The sequence below is a fragment of the Stegostoma tigrinum genome, chromosome 27 (genome assembly GCF_030684315.1).
Source record: "Stegostoma tigrinum isolate sSteTig4 chromosome 27, sSteTig4.hap1, whole genome shotgun sequence".
Taxonomy (NCBI): Eukaryota; Metazoa; Chordata; class Chondrichthyes; order Orectolobiformes; family Stegostomatidae; genus Stegostoma; species Stegostoma tigrinum.
In genome coordinates, this window is record NC_081380.1 from 10,675,226 (window position 1) to 10,700,464 (window position 25,239).

General features: G+C 40.5%; 1 protein-coding gene across 2 annotated transcripts in view; it reads left to right on the top strand.

The window, feature by feature from the left end:
• hip1 (huntingtin interacting protein 1) overlaps positions 1-25,239 on the top strand; it is a 333,480-nt gene that overhangs the window by 165,128 nt on the left and 143,113 nt on the right. For both annotated transcript variants that reach the window (XM_048557274.2, XM_048557275.2), the window contains exons 7-10: positions 6,199-6,260; positions 9,868-10,008; positions 11,751-11,808; positions 22,156-22,231. In XM_048557274.2, coding sequence (XP_048413231.1) covers positions 6,199-6,260; positions 9,868-10,008; positions 11,751-11,808; positions 22,156-22,231 — 337 coding nt within the window. The remainder of the gene's footprint in view (positions 1-6,198; positions 6,261-9,867; positions 10,009-11,750; positions 11,809-22,155; positions 22,232-25,239) is intronic.

Consider the following 25,239-nt stretch of genomic DNA (forward strand, 5'->3'; position numbering starts at 1 on the left):
TTCCTAAAAGAACAAGTATTTCAGGTTTTAGGCAAGATTTGCAGAGAGAATGTGAGTAAGTTTTTTTTTAATGCAACCACTAGTATTGACCTGCAATTCTTGCCTATAAGAGAGTGGAAGTGGAGATGTCAGTGATTTCAAAACGAAATTGGACGGACACATGAGAGAAATGTAGCTGTAGTTCTACAGGGGTGATAGGATTGATTACATTGCTCCACAGTGAGATAGTTGGAACACAGTAGGCTGAATGCAACACTTTGGTTGTCTATGCAGTACTTGTGAGTTGGCCGAGACTTCATTTTCTAAAATCTTACATTACGGAATGCTACCTGACTTGCCAGCTTTTTCTTCCTTTAAAAGCTTTCAAAAACCACCTTTTTCTGCCTTTTCTTCAGTTCCCATCTTTAATGATCTGGTCTTCATTTCTTGCTGCTCATTTATTTTTGAATTGTCATGTTTTGAAAAATGCTATCAAAATGCAACATGGTGATGAAGTTCCCTCACTTTAATTTAAATGTTGTGCAAGCGCCTTAATTTTCGTAACCAAGGGAACATTTCTGAGCAATTTATCACTTGATGATCTTAGGCAGGTATACGTCTTGGCTCAAAACCAGCAGTCATTGAAAGTTTAAATGACAGTTGGCTTTGTTAGAATTTCAAACTTCCAAAGCCTTTGTCTTAGTACAGTTTAAATGAAGACGTGCTTATTAACATGATGCAAGAAACACCCAATACCTGCCACACACAGCACCTTCCATATGGACAAATACTATTTCTCATTCATTGTTTATTAATTAGACGCATGTAGCTTCAGAAGCTGCTGTGTGTCTCTTTACAACCCATTCAAGGACTACGCTTCAAGTGAGAGTCTCAAACCTTCCTTGCAGATAGCATCAATAAAGAAGCTGTCAGACTAAATTGTCATGACCTCATTATTTGTACCATGCTGAAATCAAGTTTCATTGTGTAAGCGTAAAATGCATAGCCATCTTGATGGTCTGCACAGCAAAATTTCATTGTTTTAGAGGCCGTTAGGCCTCCATTTAATGCAAGTCCTTGTCTTGATTTTAGCAAAGAATCAGAGCTTCCACATGTTTGACTTTTCCTCCCCAGATGTTGTGATTCACATCAATGTCTACTGAAGCCCTTTATTTAACATTATGCCCACGGCCCTTGATTCCATTACTGATTGATATCTGCCTGTCTCAGGCTTGAGTACACTATTGACCCAGCCTTGGCAACCCTCTGTGGTAAAGAATTCCACAGATTCACTGCCCTCTGAGAGAAAAAAAATTCCTCCCAATCTCTGTCACAAATAGACTACCCCATACTCTTGAGATTATGCCCTTTGGTCCAAGAGTCTCCTGTAAGGAAAATAAATTTTTGCATATGTCAAATCTTTGAGAAATTCTGTCTGTTTCAAAGCACAAATGCATACAGGCTCAACTTAATCAATTCTCTGCATAAGAAAATCCCTTCGTACCTGGGTTCAGCCTAGCAAACCTTCTCTAGATTTCCTGCAGTGAAAGTATATTAGACGAGAGTCAATTTGTTACAACTTTATAACCCAACATGATTTAGTAACTTCAGGAGAGGAGGAAAAATTTGGAGGCAAAAATTACTATTAAAGCTAACCTGTGTCAGCCAGCCAGAAACACAACTGAAGGGAGCTGTGGTCAGGCTATGACCCATCTTCCTTAAAAACTGAAAAATGTTGTGTGGATTCAATTCATGCATTTTTAAAAACTATTCATGGATATACATGTCACTGGCAAGGCCAATATTTGTTACGCATTCATAATTGCCCTTGAGGTTTGATGAGCCACTTTCTTGAACTGCTGCAATCTGTGGTACAGCTCCATCCACTGTGAATCATCGGAACTTCATGATGTGTCTGGTATCATGCTGCTAGAGTCACTCGTCTGGTTCTATTTCATTTTGGCTTCATTTTAGGACTGTTATGAAAAATGTGAGGCTTCTGAAATTTGTTTCATTTGAATTGAGTTGGCTCAGCCTATTCAAGAGCTAGCATCTGCTTAAATAAAGTAACGGAGTATTATAATCGATGAAGGACTCAGATGTAATTCTAGTCAAAGTTGCCTTGGAGGATCCTTGAATCTGTTTTAAGCCACGTGAATGATTAACGGTGATAAATTATCATGCTAAAACTGTCGACATAACACAAATTTATGAAGTTATGAAATGGTTGCACTGCACTTATATTGAGCGTAGCCTTTTGAGACAGCTGAAATGCAGCAATTCAACTTAGATTGTGACTTTCTAATTCTTGGTCAGCATCTGTCTATAGCAAATGGTCTGCAGGCCATTTGCAGCCATTTCTACAAAATAGAAATGCTTGCCTTTACTTTTAAGTGTTTATGGATAAATGAAGGGTACTTTGCTAGGTGCAGATTCGAAGACTAGGGCAGGCAGCCTCGAGAAATGGTAACTGTCTCTTATGATTCAGTCTGAACTTGCCCTTTACCAAAGAGTTAATGATTTGCAATTTCTAGCTGTAGGCGTGGGCAAGTGAAAAGTTCAAACCACCGGTCTCATTTGGTGCTGAGTTAGTGAGCAAACGGTTCTTCAGTTCTGCATCCCTGGGCATTCTTATGACTGGTCATCGTAGTTAAATTCCAGAGTTGCATCGTTTTTGTGAAGAAAGCTAGAGCTGACAGCAAGTCCCTGGCAGTTCATATAGTAATTTTAAAATGTCTTGCTAAAATAGAATAATGACTTTGATAGGCTTTTTTCCTTCCCTGTTGAGATGTACAAGAACAATACAGTGCAAGAACAGGCCCTTTGGTCCTCCAAGACTACGACGACACGTGGTGCCTTCCTAAACTAAAAACCTCTTACCTTTGTGTGGCCTAATATCCCTCTATTGCATGTCTTTTCTTATATCTGTCAAAATGCCTCTGAAGCACTGCCAGTGCATCTGCTTCCAAGGTCACCTGTGACAGCGCATTACAGGCACTTACCACTCCCTGCGTTAAAAAAGATTGCCTCTCATATCTCCTTTAAACTTACCTACTTGTACTTTTAAACATATGTCCCTTAGTAATTGACATTTTCACCCTGGGAAAAAGACTATAATGGATGCATTCTATCCATGCCTGTCATAATTTTGTAAACTTCTACCAGGTCACCCCTCATCTTTCAATATTCAGGTGTATTTGAGTTTGTCCAATCTCTCCTCATATACAATCTGAGCACCATTCTGGTAAGCCATTTCTACACCCCCTCCAAAGCATCCACATTCTTCTTGTAGAGTGGCGACCAGAACTGCATGCTATATTTCAAATGTGGCCTAACCAAAGTTTTATACAGCTGCACATGACTTGCCAATTTTCACACTCTATGTCTTGACTGAATGAGGCAAGCATGCTGTATGCTGCCTTGACCAACTTACCCATATGTGCTGCCACTATCAGGGAAGTGTGGACATGTATACCTATATTCCGTTGTATGTTGATGCTGCTAAGGGTTCTGCCATTTGCTGTATACTTCCCTGCTGTATTAGTTCTTCCAAAATGCATCACCTTACATTTGTCCAGATTAAATTCCATCTGCAGTTTCTCAGCCCAAAGCTGCAGCCTATTTATAATCCTGCTGTATCCTCTTGCAATCCACCTTGCTATCTGCACCTCTCTGCATCTTTAGGTCATTCACATACTTACTAATCGGACTGCCTACATTCGCTTCCAAATTATATATGTATCGCTGCCTTACCACTGCTCACAGATCTCCAGTCAGAAAAAAAAACGCTTCCACTCATACTCTGTCTCCCATGACCAAGCCAGTTTTGTATCCATCTTACCAGCTCACTGTGGATTCCATGTGACTTCACCTTTTGTATCAGCCTGCCATGAGGAACCTTGTCAAAGGCCTCCCTAAAATGTGTAAAGACAGCACTTATCACTGCCCCCTCGTCAATCCTCTGACACTTCCTGAAAACTATCAAGTTTGTGGAACACAACCTTCCCTGCACAAAGCCCTTCTTAAATAAAGGAACAAAGTTGGCTCTTCTCCAATCCTCAGGGACCTTTCCTGTGATTAAACAGGATACCAAGACTTCATATATGGCCCCAGCAATTTCCTCATCTGCCTCCTTCAGCATTCTGGGATCAGTCCCATTAGATCCTAGGGATTTGTTGAACTTAAAGCTTTTTAAAACACCCAACACCGCCTCCTTCATTAAATTGACATGCCCCAGAATATTAGCATACTCTTCCTGAGACTCCCTATACATCATTTCCTTCTTCTTTGTAAATACCGATGCAAAGTATTTGTTACAGACCTCCCTCTTGCTCCTAATATATGAATGAAACTGCTTGGGTTTTTCCTTAATCCTGTTTGCCAATGATGTTTCATGGTCCCTTTTAGCCTCTGCAATCCTTGTTCGAGTTTTTTCCTGCTATCTTTGTATTCCTCAAGGGCTCTGCCTGCCTTCAGTTTCCTAAACCTTTACATATGCCTCCTTTTTGACTAAGCTCACAATTCCTCGGCACCTAAGGACCCTGAACCTTGCCATACTTAAACTTCTTTTTCACAGGAACACGCTGGTCTTGAATTCTAGTCAACTGGCCTTGAAAAGGTTCCCACATGCCAGATATGGATTTACCCTGGTTGTTGGGAGGCCTGTAGTATGTTCCCATCAAAGTGATTGCACCCTTCCTAATCCTGAGTTCTACCCAAATGGCCTCGCTGGATGAGCCCTCCATGGTGTGCTCGCTCAGTACAGCTGCGTTGTACCAGTTTTACATCTCTCTCTATCGACCTGAAATATGTAAACCCTGGCATGTTAAACTGCTAGTCTTGTCCCTTTCTCAACCAAGTGTCTGTAATAGCTACAACAACATAGTTATACCTAGTCATCTATGCTCTCAAATTCATCTGCCTTACCTGTTATATGCCTTGCATTAAAACAAATACATTTCAGACGTGACTTTTTTTTTGGCAGTACCTTGCAATGGCGCTAGTGTAATTTGTTTCTCCATGTTAAGGTCTGTCACTTAAGGGTAGACCCCCAAGTCAACGAATTAGATTATGCCCAGTGCTCCCTATAACGTTGGTTTGCTAATTGAGGCCTGTTTGTTTCACTGTGTGATTGCTTTGAGATTGCTATGCAACCACGCATGTACACCTCTTAAAAGGAACATCGATTGTGTTTTGCTTATTGTTTCTCCAGTGCAGTATGTTTCAAGTTTCTGTGCGGCAGTACTGGGAATTGTCTTGTCAATGTCTTTTAAAATTAGTGCTTAGGATGTCATTTGGTCTCAGAAACTTGAAATTCCTTAACACAATTTAACTCTTTTGTATGATTTCAAAATTTTTGCTTCCCTTATTATGGAAAAAAATACTGGATTCTAATGCCACTTGCTTGATAAAGTGCATTCTGATATTATTCTAACCTTGCCTTTTCACAGTTTTTTTTTCTTGAGTGTCAGCATCCAACTTCATTTATTGCTCAAGTAAGCTTGACTAAAAATGATGAAACATCTTGCGCCACGCTGGTTTGGTTTACTGCTTCGTGCGTCGTCTTTTCAATGTTTGTCGTTGTTTCAGTCATGCATAAGACATGCTGTGCCCTGCTGTGTACTGGCTCCTATCCATCTCGTTGCTGATCTGTGGTAAGGCTTAGTTTTGTTGTAGAAATGCGTGTTTCAGCACTGATGTCTCTGCATCTACAGTCAGTTGCCATCTTATATACTTAGCCTCTCACTTAGTCATCTACCAAGTCAATGGTCTATAATCATTGCTGGCTTTCGATTTGTATAGACGAAAGAAGGATCAGAGACATTGGGTGTACTAGCTCACAAGGTTGTGAAATTAACAAGACAATTTACCTCTTACTGGACAGTGGATTTCTTTACTGCAGCTCAGTGAGTCCTTTTTGTCAGCACTGCTATACCTGACAGGTGTCCTGATCTATTTGGAGGATGCTGTGTCCTGAAAATCATCGTCTGGTTTGTAGGGCAACTTCTTAACCGCAAGTGCTCTGAAGTCTCTGAGAGGCCAGTGTACATTGTCCAAGATTGGGAGGCAGCACAAGTGAATGACTTTTTACCTGCATGATTTTGTAAGGTGCAATTCAAGCAAAAATAATTGATTTGATGAATAATGAGACAATGCATATATAGCGCACCACTGATTAAAATCTTTGACTGATGGATGCCTTTTCTGTTTTTATCTCAGTTTTCAGCTGACAGTGGAAATGTTTGATTATCTGGAATGTGAGCTCAACCTTTTCCAGGCAGGTAAGTTAGGAATTTTGACTTTATATTGAATTGAGTACTGAATTTGCTTATTTCCTCATAGATTACAAAGGATATTATATATGATCTTGTGACATGTTGTGCAGCAATACGTCAACTAAGTTGGCATTCATCATAGGCCTAACTGCTTTGAAGTAGAATGGGTGATACTCCCACCAGTTCTTAAAACTGGATAAGTATGGTTATCAGTTGCACATTGACCTTCTGTAATTTGTCCACTTGGGTCAGTTTGCAGATCTGTGTCTCTGATTCAGAAGAATTAGTGTTCACCCCCACTTCCAAGACTGAACATGGTCTAAACTGACACACCAGCGCAGTGCTGAGAAACTGCTACTTTGTCAGAAATTCCATACAATCGGTGAGACTTTAAATTGAGATTATCTCATTCCTGTTTTGATGTTTCAGTGAAAAAAAATCAACCAATGTCGTCTAACAACGAAGACTGTGGAAAAAAAAAGTACAACTTAACTAGAATTAATCTCACTTTTTGTGGGCCTGTGCAATGACTGCACTTCTTTACATGACTCTGGCTGTACTTAATAATTGTTGGACTTGAAGGACTTTGGGATCTCTTGAGAGACAGGATTAAAGCAATATATAAATATAAGTTTATTCTTTCATAGTTGATCTTGCAACAAAGACAATGGTTGCATTGAGCATCTTGGCTGTTCATGTCTGTTTGATATCTGCTGCCTGTAGAGAGAAGAATTCTCTGAAGCAATTTAAAAAGGCACTGTCATGAATTACATAGTCTTGTGTGTGTGTGTGCATGCATGCATAAATTATAGACAACTTTGATTCTGTTACACTTGAAGCATCACACTTCAGAACAGATGTAAAACAATCCATTTTTTTGAAAAAGGTTTTTTTCTGCTGCCTCAGTGTAGAGGACTAATTCCTCTTCAACAGACTTAAAAATGTGCGCTTGAACTTTATGGTCTTGAAAAGACAGGCTGTACTGAACATAACAGTGCATTTGGAGTACAGCAATAAACATTGCTGAAAAGAGAAACATGTTGCCAATACACAATGACTAATGATCTGATCAAGACAGTAATTTTCTGGTTTTTTTTTGAGCCGAAGTCTTGGTAGTGGCAAGGCTCGTTCTGTCAGATTTGGCATCCCATAACTACTTTTATATTACTATAAATACTACCTTGGAAGCCAGCATTTTGTCAACACAAACTGTGGAAAGTAGCTGAACTGAAGCAAATTGTAACTTTGTATTGAAGTTAAGATCAACCACTGCTAAAATGCTGAAAGCATACATTCTTCAAAAGTGGTGCCATATAGGATTCACATGATCTAATTGTAACAGATCGACATGTATTTTGCTTTTAAATTCCACTCAATTCAGAAGTTTCCAAGCAAATTACTCTACGAGAGAAAGAGAAATTCAGGGTGGACATTCAGCTCATTGCAATTGCAAAAGGACCTGTTATTTACATAGATGTGGCCATTAATGATGTAAATCAGTGCATTAATTTGTTTTTGGATCAATAAATATCATGCACATTTTAAAATTTGTGACAGTTGCCCAAGTAATCCAACGGTTGGGAAAAAGTGATGTTTCTAAATGAAGTAAAATGGTTATTCTGTCGGATATTTTATTCAATGCTGCTATCACTCAAATTCTGAGGTGTACAAGTTTCTTTCATCCTTTGGTAGTCAACACCATGAAACAGTATGTACAGGCTGAGGTAAACTTTTTTTTGTGTCTGGCAGAGCCTCTGACGATGATGTTTCAATGTGTAATGCAAAGAAAGGATGTGGTTAAAAGCTTGAAATAAATAAATGACATCATTGAAGGGCAGATGTGTTTGGCTAACCTGGAAAACACTGGATTTGTCATCAGATTTTTATATTTTTAAAAAACTGACTCATGATTAGCTTGCTCTATTGTTTTTAATTGATTTTAAAATATTAATTTGTAAAGTCATAACTTATTAACAAAAAAAACTCAAAATTGATAAATTAAATCACATGTGCCATTCCTCAGACTTGGTTGATGCAGGGGACCTGTGTCTGCCCAGGGTTTTGAGCTGCCACTGTTGCATGTTTACATTATCAAAGAGGTATCTTTACTAACTTGCTCTGAAATGAGAGGTTTAAATGAGACTCTAATTTAAGTGTTGCCTTGAGATGGTATGTTTTACCGTGATGGATGTTATTGGAGTACAGCAGATTTTGGAATGAGAAACCAGAAGCTTGGGCACAGTGTAACGTATTATTTCGGATACACTATTAGTTTGTTCAACTTACAGAAACTCTCACTCTTTATGTTGTGGCTATTGATTTGGCAAATCTCAATCAATTTTACACTGTCACTATCCTTGCTTATCCAAAAGTGACCCCATTCAAAAGTGAGGAAAACTGCCTTCATTTAACTGTGACAATAAGACCATAAGACATAGGAGTGGAAGTAAGGTCATTCGTCCCATCGAGCCCACTCCAGCATTTAATCATGGCTGATGGGCATTTCAACTCCACTTACCTGCACTCTCCCCGTAGCCCTTAATTTCTTGCAAGATCAAGAATTTATTAATCTCTGCCTTGAAGACACTTAACGTCCCGGCCTCCACTGTGCTCCGTGGCTATGAATTTCACAGGCCCACCACTCTCTGGCTGAAGAGACAATGGGCATGACTTAGTTCCCATCTGCCTTCGACTGGTTATATACCAAATGTGCATTGATCACCGTAAGTTACCTTTAATTCGCTACTTATTAACAAAGCTTGCAAACAATCAAGTATTGAAACAATGGTTGCTATATGCAATACAAATAAGACCCCTCAAGTAAAGAAATTAAACCGCACAATCCAAACTTGCTATTAAAAAATTAATGGTGAAATGTCGTTATAATTCTGACCAACAGCGCCTGTCTCTGATGCCCAGGATTTGATTCTTGTGCAGTATTGTTTGAAGTTCTGCTAATGAATGGTTCTGGAGATGAAGTCTTATACAGATTTTTGTCCTTTCAGTTTATGGTGTGACAATATTGATGATTTTTTTGATTCTTTCTTCCAGTATATTGATTACTCTTTTGGCATCCTTGAATCTGTAGCTTTCTTCCTTATGTAACTGCTTTGTTCTTAGTTACATTCAGTGTTAGCTGTCTGTTTGAAAAAACAGCTTTCCTTGATTAACTCTTTAAATTCTTCTGCGGCGCAATCATTTGTCTTTTTATGGCATGAAGTAGTTATCAAGCAGATTTCAAAACAGTTTTGTTTATGCAGCCTTGACGACTCGTTTTCCCAGGCATGGCTAATTGCTTTCAATTCCTGTATATGTTTGTACTTGCCCAATAATAGTTTATTCCAGAAGGAGATTTGCTGCTTGTTTCAAACTGTGAACAGTTATTAAAGTTCTGAAGTTTACACTATCACAACTGGAAGCACTGGAATGTGAGGTAATTAAGGCACTGTGAGGAATATCGTGCACCCAAAGATGAAATTATTTCGATGACCATAAAAACTATTTTGGAAAATCAGAAAAAGAAGCCACAGATTGCTGAACAGGCAATGATTATGCCTGCAGAATTGTTGCTGCAGTGATATGTGCTGAAATACTTTTCCTTTTAATTTTGCAGTCTTCAGTTCCCTGGACATGTCAAGATCAGTGTCTGTAACAGCAGCTGGTCAGTGTCGATTAGCTCCTCTAATACAGGTTATTCTCGACTGCAGTCACCTGTATGACTACACGGTTAAACTCCTCTTCAAGTTACACTCCTGTAAGTATGCATGAGTTATTTGCTTCAAAAGGTAACTGGTGGCACATGTTTCTTGCCACACAGTGCCATGTGTATCTGTCTGTTCGTCATATAATCATAGTGAGTTAATGTCAGGCATACAGAGGTGGAAAGTGCATTATTGGAGATATTAGATGTTCTATCAAGTGCTGTACATGGGGTACCTTTGCAAATATTATATTTTTTTCAGACTATACTAGAAATGCAATAATGAAGATAGTATTTTAAAATACTATGACGTTAACATGAATTTTATTAACAAGTTCTCTTGAACTTACTGATAAATCCAACTTGAAAATATGGTCTTCAGCAATCTCTCTTGCTGCTATGACCAACTTGGTATCATTAGATTGAGATTTTCAGTCAGTAGATGTGTTTGAGTTAGTTGAAACATGATCTAACCTAAAAACCAATCTGTGTTTGTCACATGAGCCTCAGAGACAGCCAATTTTTCATGTCATCTTAACAACAAAAACAAAGTTGCTGGAAAAGCTCAGCAGGTCTGGTAGCTTCTGTGAAGGAAAAAAAACAGAGTTAATGTTTCGGGTCCAGTGACCCTTTCTCAGAACCTTCTTCACCGGACCTGAAACGTTAACTCTGTTTTTTCCTTCACAGATGCTGCCAGATCTGCTTTTCCAGCGACTTTGTTTTTGTTCCTGATTTACAGCATCTGCAGTTCTTTTGGTTTTTATTCATGCCATCTTATTTTCTTTGCCTTGTCTTTCTGTGCTTTGACTCCTTTTGTTGGAGCATCTGGTTGTCAGGATTCTGTGGGATTGGTGAGCTTGTGAACTGTAGAATTGGCGAACATTTTGCTGGAAGGAGAGTTGGTCTTGGTTGATGTAGATTCTATCTCTTTCTCTGTTTAAATGGTTGGACTGTACACCTCTCAAACCTCTGCAAAAAGAAGCAGAGAGAACCACATACCAGGAGAGCATTCTCTCCTTTGACTAGAAACTCCTATTAAAACCATTTGATGGAACCTCTTTACCACTGCTGTAGCTGCAAATATGACATGGGTCATTTATCTACAAGTAGTGATTTTGTGACTTATGAAAAAGAATAGTTTCCTTTTTAAAATTGCAGTATTATACAGTAAATGTTGAGTACTATCTGATTTAAGAAGTGCAGCAACTAAAACAGCTATGATGGATTAACTGAATGAGTTGAGGAAGAACAGATCCGGTGCTGATATGGAGTGGAGATCTACAGGATCGGTGTGTCTGGTTATTGGCAATCTGAATGTTAATTTTGACTGGGGACGACCTCTTCAGGCTGAGGAGTAGTATTGCCTCATTTCCAGTTTTGAAAGTAAGCTGTTGAGCCCAGTCCACAGCTTTCAAATGAACGTTGGAACTTGAATATAAATCCATTATTAAACCTGAGATTCAGCCTTGCCATTCATACCTTTAGGGAACAAATATTTTTATCCATCAGCTGATGTGGTTACTTGCTGTTACTCAAATAAATTCACTCTGAGAACAGGAAGTAACAACATCTAATGATAAGTTAAGAATATATGAAATATTTTAAGCATCTTGCACCCCAAACAGTGATCTGGTTGAGGCTGATTTTTGACCATTTTAAATGCCTTTTCCTAGTGGGAATCATTCTCAGACCAATTAACATTTTTTATATGTTTTTATGTTACTGATTTAATTAGCAGTACATTATCTCCAATTTCCTTATCGATGATCAGATTTCAAATTACATTTTGTTTCCAGGTCTCCCAGCAGATACTTTACAAGGCCATAGAGACCGATTCCATGAGCAGTTCAGAAAGTAAGTTACCACAAGCATTTTGCATATCTCTTCTGTCAACGCTTTACCCCAGAGTAATTAACATTCTGAAAACAGGATGAGGGTTATCTGTATTACTGTTCGTCTTTCTTTACCATTTCCAGTATCCCAGTAACCACTTAGTGTTTTTGCTGAGTATTGGTGCTTTTGAACATCAAATTTCTCTAATGCGCTGCCTGGGGAAGAGTTTCTTTCTCAAAGCTGTTTAGATAGCTTTGAGAACTACAACCAAAAGAACCATGTAGTACTTGTGATGTTGCAAAATATTTCAAGGCTTTTCACAATTTGTTTTCAGACTTCAAAGAGTAAAAAGCATGCATTAATAAAGTGCCTTTCATGCCTACAAGGTACCCTAAAATGCTTCACAGCTAATGAAGTGTTTTTGAAGTGAAGTCACTGTTGTAATATAGAAAATGTATTGAAATGAATTTAAAGGAATTGACCAAAGGGGTGCTGAATAAAATAGATTTTAATGAGGTTGTTTGAGCTGAGGATGCAATAAGATGAAATTAAAGGTGTTAATAAAGGAGCTAGTAGGAAATGATTTAAGGATACTGCCTATGGTTGGCAAGAGAGAGCAGGGGATGCTCACTGACCAAGGTAGAAGGTAAAAGATGGGGCAATAGGACTGGAGAATGGACTTGAAAGAATATCATGAGGATTTTTATATTGCTCCATCCTTTGAGTAATGTGCCTTTATATCTGAGCACTCTGAGCATAAACCCCTAGAGAATTCATTGATACCTAAATCAGCTAGTTTTAAATGTGTTTCAGTGAGTTGCAACTGCTCCCTTCAAAGCATTACACGTATTTAATTCCTTCATTAATTTAAATATGATTTTCTATCTCTAAAACCTCTCTGCCTCATGAACTGTTGTGTTGGCTGTTGTTAATATTTCAAGATTTTGTGAATTATGAATAGGTCTTGAAATTTTGGTCAAATTGCCACTGGAGTTTTCCATGGGCTTGTGATCAACTTGTGTACATTTGTTCATGATCAGTTTACTTGTGCACCAATATCCTTGGTTTGATTATTGTCACTGTGCAGTTCAACAGCTTATCTGAATTCAAATTTTGAATAAATCCACACTCAGTGTGGTTCAACAACAAGAGCAAAGTTAACCTATTTCATTATCATTGTAAACTACATTGTAGCCTCTGAGTGCAGCCATCTTGTGGGGATGTTCACTGAGCATCCTCGGTGCCCAACAAACTCAAGACATGTTAGTGAAGTACTCAACCTATAGCCCACATTAAGCTCATTAACAAGGCTGCCTCCTTTTGCTGCTGAACCATTGTGCTTATCCATTCTTCTTTGCAAAGTGCTTCTCAAATCTTAATTCAAGCTTTTTTTTAACAACTACTTTCAACTTTCCCATAATTTTTCACAAATCTAGAGACGCATCTTACGTAAATTCTGACTCATATAGAAAGGTGCTTCCTGGATTTATCCTTGATATACATTGGCTCCTCATCTTTCAGCACATCTTTTCATAATATTTGATTGAATTGATCCAGTGTTTCAGACTGCCCTTTGACTCTCCCTTACATCCTACACCCTTGATTGCTCTTGTTAGTCTTCAGCTTTTCTCTGGCCTACAGCACATGAAATAAAATATGTGGTTTGCTATTGAGTCAAATCTCCTGATAATTTAATGGCACACAGATCTCATTGCAGTAACAGGCACAGTAAAAAAAGAAAGGTGGGGAAAAGAAAAATATTGCAAGTGTTGTAAGTAAGCTTTTATGTGTATGCTAAAGCCATCAATTCCACCTTTCCACATCCTTTTTCAACTATACAGATTTTGGCGTGTTCGTTTAACATTTGCACTGAAATGAAATACAATTTTCTAAAGCTGAATATCAGTAAGACCAGAGTCACTACTTTTGATGTCTGTCACGCACCTTGTACTCTGCATCCGTTGCATGGCTGTATTGTTCCTTCTTGCTTTGCCTGTTTGGGATTAAATCTGGATGTTCTGAAACTTTGGTTTCATGTTCAATCCCGAGCTGAACTTTCCCTCTTGTCCTCTGCTCCTGAGATGCTGCTTGGCCTGCTGTGTTCATCCAGCTTCACACTTGGTTATATTACAGAGACCTTCTGTTTCTTTTTCTGTAACATTTTTGTCTGTCTCCGTCCATGACTTTGTTCTTAGAAATTTATAGGATGCAAAGATGCTGATTATCCCGTCATGTTTACGCAGCTAATGAGAAGCCAATCAACTGAATCCCACTTTCTAGCTCTTAGTCTGTGGCCTTGTTGTACAGGAAGTCAATTACATGTCCAAATCTTTGTAAGATATTTTGGATGTCTCTGCTTATTTGACCTTGGAGGTAAAGATTTCCAGGCCCTCACCATTCTCAAATTTCCCTCCAATCCCCTCACCTCCTACCTAAATCTATGACCCCTGTTTATAAACCTGTCAACGCAGCAGAATAAGCTGTGTCCACTCTGCCCAAAAACTTCAGAATTTTAAACTGTTCAATTACGTCTCCCATCAGCCTCCACTGCTCCAAATCAAAGGGTCCTAGTCTATTCAATCATTCCTTATAACTAATATTTGCTCACTTTGTACATTTCCTCTTACAAATCACAACTATATTATACTTGGTGAGCAAAACTGCAAACACTAATCCAGCTGTGCCTGAAATGTGTTTTAAATAGCTCCAGCATAAGATTCGTATTCTTGTACTCTGTACTTTGGTGAGTAAGACTAGTATTCCATCTGTCTCCTTGATAACCTTATCAGGTAGCTTTAGGGGTCTGTGGGAATGCACACCAAGGTTCATCTACTCTTCGATTATGTCTACCATTTATTTCGCCTTCTTCATATTTTGGTAAATATATTGAATTACATTTTTTTTCAGATGGTACTTCACTTGCCACTATTCTTTCTACCTCACAACTGCATTAGCCACTTCCTGTCATCTACAGCTTTCCTTCTCATCAACCAATAACATCTGTCTCTGAATAATCTACACACTTCTTTATCATACCCCAGTGATCAAATCCAAATCATTGCTGTATACCCCAGAAGGCAAGGACATATTACCCTGCTCTTCAGAGCTATAGTGGAAACGCGCATCCTGGCATAATAAAGATACCCGTTGACCATTATCCTTTGCCTCCTTACTCTGAGGCAGTTTTGGGATCAAACTTGCCATTTTGTCATGCATCCCTCAGACTGTTACTTTTACAACCATTCTGCCTGAACAAAAGCTTTGCTAGAAGCCAAGCACAAACCAACAACTCCATCAAATGCACACCCCGCGTTGACCCTGCTTGTTATTCCAGAAATTATCCCTTTCTTGTTGGTGTTGTGATATACTGGCTACAAAGGTTCAGCAATTTATTTTAAGAGTTCTGCTTCCTCTGTGGCTTTCCACTAATTATATCCCAGTTAATATTGCTTCAGTTGAAATTCCCCATCAATGCTACCCCACTGTTTAGATCTGCCCAGAGGTTTACCTCTTGTATTTTCTCTTCTTGGTCTTGCTGACCGCTGGAGTTTATTGTACATTTTCCATAGTTTGATTGTCCCTTTTGAGCTTTTCACTTTCATCCATAAGACCCTTCTAAAACTGTAAAAATGCACTCCGGTGTCTGTGAAGCACTTTTAGATGGCTTTCTGCAATTACAGTGCAATATAAATGTAAGTTGTTGTTAGGTTATTGGTGCTTAGAACTGTGTACAGTTAGCAGCAATTGTGTTGAGGAATTGAGAGTCTCGCAGAAGAATATTTAAAAAAACAGTTTGTTGCCTTCCTTGTGCTTATTCCTTGAATGGAATTGTAACATTGCATTCAATTTACCTTGTGACATCACTTGAAAAGATTTGCCCACGTGCAGTAAGACAGCACTAATCAAAACGCAGAATACTGCTGATGTTAGAAATCTGAAAAAAAGAGATAGAAATTGGCAGAAACTGTTAGCATGCCCAGCTGGATGGAAAGAGAAATTGTTATCACTTCAGGTTGGTGACTTTTTAATCAGAAGTGAAAAAGCTAGCAATGGAGTACAATTTAAACAAGAGTTAGATGGGACTAGGATAATGGAAGGTCTGTGATCAATAGATGTCAGGAAAAATTGAATGACAGAAGTTTTAGGCTTACAAAGCCAAAGGGAAAGGTGATGGGGCAACAAGATGTACCTACAGCAGGTGTGTTGCTAACCAAGAAAAAGTGAGAAAACTAAGACATCTAAACAAAAGAAATCAAAATGGGCAGCACTTGATTTGAAATGCCTTTAATTCAGTGAGTCTGGAACATTCTAAAGTGCTTAATTGAGAGTTACCTGTGATGAGTTTCAGTGAAATGGTGCAGCAGACCAAGGGCAGAGATGATTGTGTGAGAGATACCCTAAGGCATAGGAGCAGAAGCAGGCCATTAAACCCATTACCCATTGACACAGCTTCACCATTTAATGATATCAGGGCTGATCTGATAATCCTCAACTCCACTTGCCGCCTTATTCCTATAACATATTCCTATGAGTGGCACGGTGGCTCAGTGGTTAGCACTGCAGCCTCACAGCACCAGGGACATGGGTTCGATTCCAGCCTAGGGTGACTGTCTGTGTGGAGTTTGCACATTCTCCCCGTGCCTGCGTGGGTTTCCTCCGGGTGTTCTGTTTTCCTCCCACAGTCAAAAGATGTGCAGGTCAGGTGGACCGGCCGTGCTAAATTGCCCGTAGTGTTGAGGGGTGTGTGGGTTATAGGGGAATGGGTCTGAGTGGGATGCTTCAAGGGGCGGTGTGGACTTGTTGGGCCAAAGGGCCTGTTTCCACACTGCAGGAAATGTAATTAAAACCCTTGATTCCCTTACTGATTTAAAAATCTATCAGCAAGGTGTAGAATTAAAATGACCGGCCAGCAACAGCTGCGAGTCATTTGGCTAAGTGGAGGTGCTCTGAAAAGTACTGAGATAAAAGTTCAAGGAGAGGTCCACTAAGGAGGATGAGAAATGTTTCACCTATCCCATTTAAAAATTATGGGGACGACTAATACCCATACATACATCGATGGCAAAGCCATTTATTTGGAAGAAGTGAGAAGGCAAACAATGTTAATGCTCATGGCAAGGCAAATTAAGGAAAAAAATAAGTAAATGTTGCTGCAGCTGCACAGGGCCTTAGTGAGACTGCATTTGGGGCATTATGTAAAGTTTGATCTCATTACTCAGGAAATGATAGTTGCATTTGAAGCAGCTTAGAGAAGGTGTACTTGACTGATTCCTGGGTTGAGGGATTGTCTAATGCAGAATGATTGATCAAGTTGGGTCTATATTTGTTCAAATTCTGAAGAATGAGAGGTGATCTTACTGAAATGTGTGATCCTGAGGGGATTTGTCAGGGTGGATGCTGAAGAAATATTTCTCATTGTAAAGTGTCTTGGATTAGGTGTGCAGTTTGAAAATGAGGCACCTCCCATTAAGACTGAGAAAGAGAGAATTCTTTTTCTCTGAATGTTGGTGAACTGTGGAATTTAATTCTCTTGAGAACAGTGGACGTTGTGACCTTTGACAGGGGAGTTGAAGGGTATGAGGGTTTGACGAGTAAGTGGAGTTCAGGGCACAATGAGGTTAACTATGATCTTATAGGTTGAGGGGTGGGCTCAAGTCACTGAATGACTGACTGTCGCTCCTAGTTCTTGAGAGATGAATTAGAACGTAAGAACATAAGAACTAGGAGCAGGAGCAGGCCATCTGGCCCCTCAAGCCTGCCCCGCCATCCAATAAGATCATGGCTGATCTTTGAGACTCAGGGCCACTTACCCGCCCACTCACCATAACCCTTAATTCCTTTATTGTTCAGAAATTTGTCTAGCCTTGCCTTAAAAACATTCAGTGTGGTAGCTTCAACCACATCACTGGGCAGGGAATTCCACAGATGTGCAACCCTTTGGGTGAAGAAGTTCCTCCTGACCTCAGTCCTACATCTGCTTCCCTTTATTTTGAGGCGAAGCCCTCCAGTCCTAGTTTCACCTGCTAGTGGAAGCCACCTCCCTGCCTCCACCTTATCTATTCCCTTCATCATCTTATATGTTTCGATAAGATCTCCCCTCATTCTTCTGAATTCCAATGAGTGTAATCCCAGTCTCCTCAGTCTCTTAATAATCCAACCCTCTCAACTCTGGAATCAACTGAGTGAATCCCCTCTGCACCCCCTCCAGTGCTAGTGTATCTCTTCTCAAGTAAGGAGACCAGAACTTCAGACCGTACTCCAGATGTGGCCTCACCAGGACCCTATACAGCTGCAGCATAGCCTCACTGTTTTTAAACTGCATCGCTCTAGTAAAGGCAGACAAAATTCCATTGCCTTTTTAATCACCTGCTGTACCTGCAATCCTACCTTCAGCGATTCATGCACAAGGACACCCAAGTCCCTCCGCATAGCAGCGTGCTGCAGTTTTTTACCATTTAAAACATTGTCCATTTTGCTCTTATTCCTACGAAAATGGATGATTTCACTCTTATCAACATTGTACTCCTTCTGCCAGACCTTTGTCCACTCACTTAGACTGTCTATACCCCTCTGCAGACTTTCAGTGTCTTCTGCACACTTTGCTCTGTCACTCACCTTAGTGTCATCTGTAAATTTTGACACACCACACTTAGTCCCCAACTCTAAATCATCTAAATAAGTTGTAAACAACTGAGGTCCCAACACTGATCCCTGAGGCACATTATAACCCACTGACCGCCAACCAGAAAAACACCCATTTACCCCTACTCTTTGCTTTCTATTGGTCAACCAGTCCTCTATCCATGCCAATACATTACCTGTAATACTGTGCAACTTTATCTTATGTAGCAGCCTTTGGTGTGGCACCTTGTCAAATGCCTTCTGGAAATCCAGATACACCACATCCACAGGCTCCCCATTGTCCACCATGCAAGTAATGTCCTCAAAGAATTCCACCAAATTAGTTAAACATGACTTACCCTTCATGAATCCATGCTGGGTGTTCCCACTGGGACAATTTATATCCAGATGTCTTGCTATTTCTTCCTTAATGATAGATTCAAGCATTTTCCCCACTACCGAAGTTAAGCTAACTGGCCTATAGTTACCTGCTTTTGTCCACTTCCTTTTTTAAACAGTGGGTTCACATTGGCTGTTTTCCAATCTGTGGGAACCACCCCAGAGCCCAGTGAATTTTGGTAAATAATTACTAGTGCATTTGCTTTTTCCCCCATCACCTCTTTTAGTACCCTGGGATGCATTTCATCAGAGCCAGGAGACTTGTCTACCTTTAGCCCCATTAGTTTGCCTAGCACTGCCTCCTTAGTGATAATAGTTTCTAGGTCCTCACCTGCTATAAGCTTCTTGCCATTAGTTTTCGGCATGTTATTTGTGTCTTCCACCGTGAAGACTGACATGAAATAATTGTTTGATGTCTCGGCTATTTCCTCATTCCCAGTTATTAAATTGGCCTTCTCATCCTCTAAAGGACCAATGTTTACCTTTGCCACTCTTATACAACTTACATATTTATAGAAACTTTTGCTGCCTATTTTTATGTATTAAGCCAATTTACTCTTATAATCTATCTTACTTTTCTTTATAACTTTTTTGTGGCTTTCTGTTGGTCTTTAAAGATTTCCCAGTCTACTAGTTTCCCACTACTCTTTGCGCTTTTTGTATTTTTTTTCAGTCTGATACTTTCCTTTATTTCCTTAGACATCCATGGCTGGCTGTCTCTTTTCCTACAGTTCTTCCTTATCACTGGAATATATTTCTACTGAGCACTGTGAAAAATTGTTTTGAAAGTCCTCCACTGTTCCTCAGTTGACCCACCATAAAGTTTTTGCTCCTATTCTACCTTAGCTAACTCCTCCCTCATTCCTTCATAGTCTCCTTAGTTTAAGCACAGGAGACAGATACTGGATTTAACCCTCTCATGCTCCATCTGTATTTTAAATTCGACCATTCTCTGATCGCTCCTTCCGAGATCCCTGACTGTGAGATCATTAATTATTCCTGTCTCATTACACAGGACTAGATCTAGGATAGCTTGCTCATAGGTTCCATTACATATTGCTCAAGGAAGTTATCGCGGATGCATTCTATGAACCCCTTCTCAAGGCTGCCATGACCGACCTGGTTTGACCAGTCGATATGTAGATTAAAATCCCCCATGATAACTGCTGTACCATTTTTACATGCATTAGCTCTTTCTAAGTTTATTGCCTGCCCCACCACTATGTCTTTATTTGGTGGCCTACAGACCACACCTATCAGTGACTTCTTCTCCCTGCTATTCCTAACTTCCACCCACACGGATTCAACGTTTTTTTTCCAGTAGAACCTATATCATCTCTCACTCCCACCCTGATATCATCCTTAAAACTCAGAGCAACACCACCTCCCTTACCTTCCTGTCTGGCCATCTGAACAGTTTGATACCCCTGGATATTTAACTCCCAGTCATGATCATCCTGTAAACATGCCTCTGTAATGGCCACTAAATCATAGCCATTTGCCATGATTTGCACCATCAACTCATCCACCTTGTTTCGAATGCTCCAAGCTTTCAGATAAAGTGCCCTTATGCCAGTTTTTGCACGTTCTTTTGGGGTCCTATTACCTCCATTATTAACAGTTCTTGAGTTCCCCTTCCTTTTAACTTTTGTTCAGTGAGAGATCATATTCAGCCAGGCAGAGGCTGATACTAGATCGAACCCAGTCAACTTTCATTCATGGCAAACGTGGAGAGCCCTCAAACCGTTTTGATGGGGAGTGGAAGTCGAAGTTAGACTTACATGGTAGAGAGCAAATGTCTAGGGTCATTTGTGATGGATGGCATCAAAAAGATGAGTTGGATAAAGACGAGATGAGGAGAAATGAGGGCAGGAAGAAATCAAAGCAGAAGACTTTACAAGCTGTGAATCTGAAGTAAAAATGAAGTGCCAGAATTACTCGATAATAAAATGTGAGGCTGGATGAACACAGCAGGCCAAGCAGCATCTCAGGAGCACAAAAGCTGACGTTTCGGGCCTAGACCCTTCATCAGAGAGGGGGATGGGGGGAGGGAACTGGAATAAATAGGGAGAGAGGGGGAGGCGGACCGAAGATGGAGAGTAAAGAAGATAGGTGGAGAGGGTGTAGGTGGGGAGGTAGGGAGGGGATAGGTCAGTCCAGGGAAGACGGACAGGTCAAGGAGGTGGGATGAGGTTAGTAGGTAGCTGGGGGTGCGGCTTCTGGTGGGAGGAAGGGATGGGTGAGAGGAAGAACCGGTTAGGGAGGCAGAGACAGGTTGGACTGGTTTTGGGATGCAGTGGGTGGGGGGGAAGAGCTGGGCTGGTTGTGTGGTGCAGTGGGGGGAGGGGATGAACTGGGCTGGTTGAGGGATGCAGTGGGGGAAGGGGAGATTTTGAAACTGGTGAAGTCCACATTGATACCATATGGCTGCAGGGTTCCCAGGCGGAATATGAGTTGCTGTAATGTGGACTTCACCAGTTTCAAAATCTCCCCTTCCCCCACTGCATCCCTCAACCAGCCCAGTTCATCCCCTCCCCCCACTGCACCACACAACCAGCCCAGCTCTTCCCCCCCACCCACTGCATCCCAAAACCAGTCCAACCTGTCTCTGCCTCCCTAACCGGTTCTTCCTCTCACCCATCCCTTCCTCCCACCCGAAGCCGCACCCCCAGCTACCTACTAACCTCATCCCACCTCCTTGACCTGTCCGTCTTCCCTGGACTGACCTATCCCCTCCCTACCTCCCCACCTACACCCTCTCCACCTATCTTCTTTACTCTCCATCTTCGGTCCGCCTCCCCCTCTCTCCCTATTTATTCCAGTTCCCTCCCCCCATCCCCCTCTCTGATGAAGGGTCTAGGCCCGAAACGTCAGCTTTTGTGCTCCTGAGATGCTGCTTGGCCTGCTGTGTTCATCCAGCCTCACATTTTATTATCTTGGAATCTCCAGCATCTGCAGTTCCCATTATCTCTGCCAGAATTACTCAGCAGGTTTGTAGCAATTTTGGAGAAAAGCATTTCATGTTATGAGATGAAAATGACTGCAAGATAGCAGTTCTGAAGGGGAAGGGACAGGCTCAAACGGTAGGTCTACCAGGAAATTCCTGTTTACAGATGGTGGGAAGGATGTGCAAGGTTGTTGTGAGTAGTTTGGTAACTGAGGTGGGAAGCTAAGAATTGAGGATCACCAGAGGGAATTTGGTCAATAAATGTATAGAAACAATGGTTTGATGTTTGGTGGTGGGGTCATGAGGTAGGAAGAGATGTTGCAAAGACCAATTGACCTAAAACTCTAATTAAACCTTTAGTGATAATTGTATACTTAGTTTCACTGTGGTTTGTTTTGCAGACTGAAAGAATTATTTTATAGATCCAGTAACTTACAATATTTCAAGCGGCTGATCCAGATTCCGCAGCTCCCGGAGGTAAGTGCCTTCTGAAGTTTAAAAATAGACTGCTTTGCCATTTATGCACAACCTGTGGAAAGTAAACATTTGAATTCTTTCTGCTGTGAAGGAGATGATAACACCAGCACTCGCACCAGCTGATGTGTGTTCAACTGGCAACGCACAGAATGTTTTCAAATCTGTCTCATACTATTGCAACTTATAGGTCGTGAATACAATAGAATCACTGAATATTATGGATTAAAATGCTAAATGAAGCCAACACACATTGAAATATGAATTTCTTAGTCTTTTGTGTGACAGTGCTATGGGACAATTGCTGCATTTATCATTGTAAATCACGAAAAGCTAGCATATAAATTATATGGATGTAACTGTGTGTATATGGAGAGGAAGTGATGGCTCATAGTAGTATTGCAAGGTTAGCATGTTGCAAAATGAGAACATACTGATTGAATCAATGTTTCTGTTAGATGCTTGACCATAGCTAGCATACATGAACACAACCCAGCATCACTGTTTGTTGGGTAACAACCAGTAGGTAGGTTGCCTTGTCTTGCTTGAAAAGACTTCCATATCCGTATACAGTATGCCAGGCAGCATCAGAGGAACAGGAAAGCTGACGTTTCGGGTCGGGACCCTTCTTCAAAAACACCCACCGCTGACGTCGCTCCGTCCACTGCCTCTACAGCCAATCCCAGCCCCAAACCCTGCCACGTCTTCACTATCCTCCCAGACCTTCCCCTCGCTTAGGACGAACGGTCAGTCCTCAGTCCCTCGTCTGTCCACGCATCAATGAATACTGTTCACTCTTGGATGTCGAATAGTTTTTCCTCTGCCTCAGCACCTATTTCTTTAACCGTGAGTCTAACCCACCCTCTACAGATCCCTTCTCCTGCCTCCAACAGACCCCATCCTCCTGGACACCACCCCAAGGCCTCCTACCCTCCCTTGATCTCTTCAATTCCAACTGCCATCGAAACATCGATCGCCTCAACCTCTCCATCTCCGTCACTCACTCCAAATTCTTCCCCCACAGAATGTGTAGCCCTCCGCTCCAACCCTAACCTCACTATCAAACCCATGGACAAGGGAGTTGCACTTGTGGAATGGTGCGCTGACCTTTACGTCGCTGAAAAGGTTTCTGAAAAAGGGTCCCGAACCAAAATGTCGGCTTTCCTGCTCCTCTGGTGCTGCCTGGCTGCTGTCTTCCTCCAGCTCCACACTTTGCTATCTCTGACTCCAGCATTGGCAGTTCTTACTATCCCTCCATCCCTGCAGGTGTTCAGAACATTGTGTTATGTTGTGTGGCAGAACAAGCATTTTGTCAGTTTTAAGTTCGTCAAAACAAGAGGTTTATATCTGCAAAATAATCTTTTGTGGATAAGAAATAACTTCTATTATGATTGTACTGTGTGGTGTGACAAGTAAAATTATGAACATCAGAGCAAAGGTGAGCAATTTAACTTCACAAGCTTGCACTATCATTCATTGAGATCATGACTGATCTGTAAAGTTACTTTATAATTACTGTTGTACAGTACCTCTTAAAATTATTGCTTAATAAGAATATAACAATCTGCAATGTAACAATTTATCAAGCCTCAATTATCATGTGTGGAAGAGAGCTCCAAAAATCTAGCATCCTATATTAGTCTGTCTTAGTAATTTAACTATTTAAATTGTTATTATTAACTATTAACTTTTTTAAAGAAAAGCAAAAAAATAGTCATGGTGATTTTGGTCATGGGAAGGCTGATCAGTTGTGTGTGATAACAATCCTCAGTAGGACAAAAAGAAAGAAAGACCAGTGGGGAGACTCTGTTGGCGCACTGGTAGTTTCCCTCCCTCTGATTTCAGGAAACCTGCGTTGAAGTCCTGCTGCTCTGGAAGTGTGTAATAACATCTCTGAACAGTGTAATTAGGAGGTATCTACACTCAGGAGATCTTGAACATGTATTTGGCCTGAAGTAAATCATAAAAGCAAAAGGATAAAGGCTAATGTTTTCATATTTTTTCACAAATCTGTTCAGCAATATTATTACATACTTGTGAGGCATGTGGGACTTGAACCCAGGCCTCCTGGTTCTGAGGTGGGGATACTAACACTGCACCACAAGACCTCTAAGCCAGTGTTCTGTAAAGTCTTTTGATTTTTTTGAAATTATGTATGGCATTTTAATTTTCTGTGAATATGTATCCCTAAATCTCTTTAGAAATTTATTGTTTTTAACATTTCCCTATTTTGAAAGCATGCTGTTCCATCCTTTTTAGGTCTAAAGTCAATGATCTTGAACTTCCCTAAAAAGAAATCTATTTGCCTCAGCTTTTGCATTTTCTTAAATTATAGAGAGAGAATTTGTTAAATTATGTTAAGGTAGTGAGACAAGTCATTATGACCTGCATAGACTGGGTGGAAATGTTCTAAAAGAATAGACAATAGTTCTGGATGTGAGTTTGCTCGCTGAGCTGGAAGGTTCGTTTTTAGACGTTTCGTCACCATTCTAGGTAATCATCAGTGAGCCTCCGGTGAAGCACTGGTGTTATGTCCCGCTTTCTATTTATCTGGTTAGGTTTCCTTGGGGTGGTGATGTCATTTCCTGCATTGGTGAAAGCTAGCCACCAGGATACATGAACATCAACTAGCCACAAAAAGACATGACCCACTATCACTAGTATCCTTACATAGATGAGGAAGGACACCACTTTGATTGGGACAGCACATCCATCCTAGGACAAGCCAAACAGAGACACGCACGAGAATTCCAAGAAGCATAGCATTCCAACCGGAACTCCATCAACAAACACATTGATTTGGAGCCAATCTACCACCCTCTGAGAAAAAGAACAGGAAATGACATCACCAATGCAGGAAATGACATCAACACAGGAAATGCCTGAAAACGCATCTTCTAGCTCAGCGAGCAAACTTACACTCAGAACCTCAACCTGAGCTTCAAATATTCTCAAAACTCACTAATAGACAATAGTAGTTTTTGAAAGGACATTGAATTGTCCTTGGAATG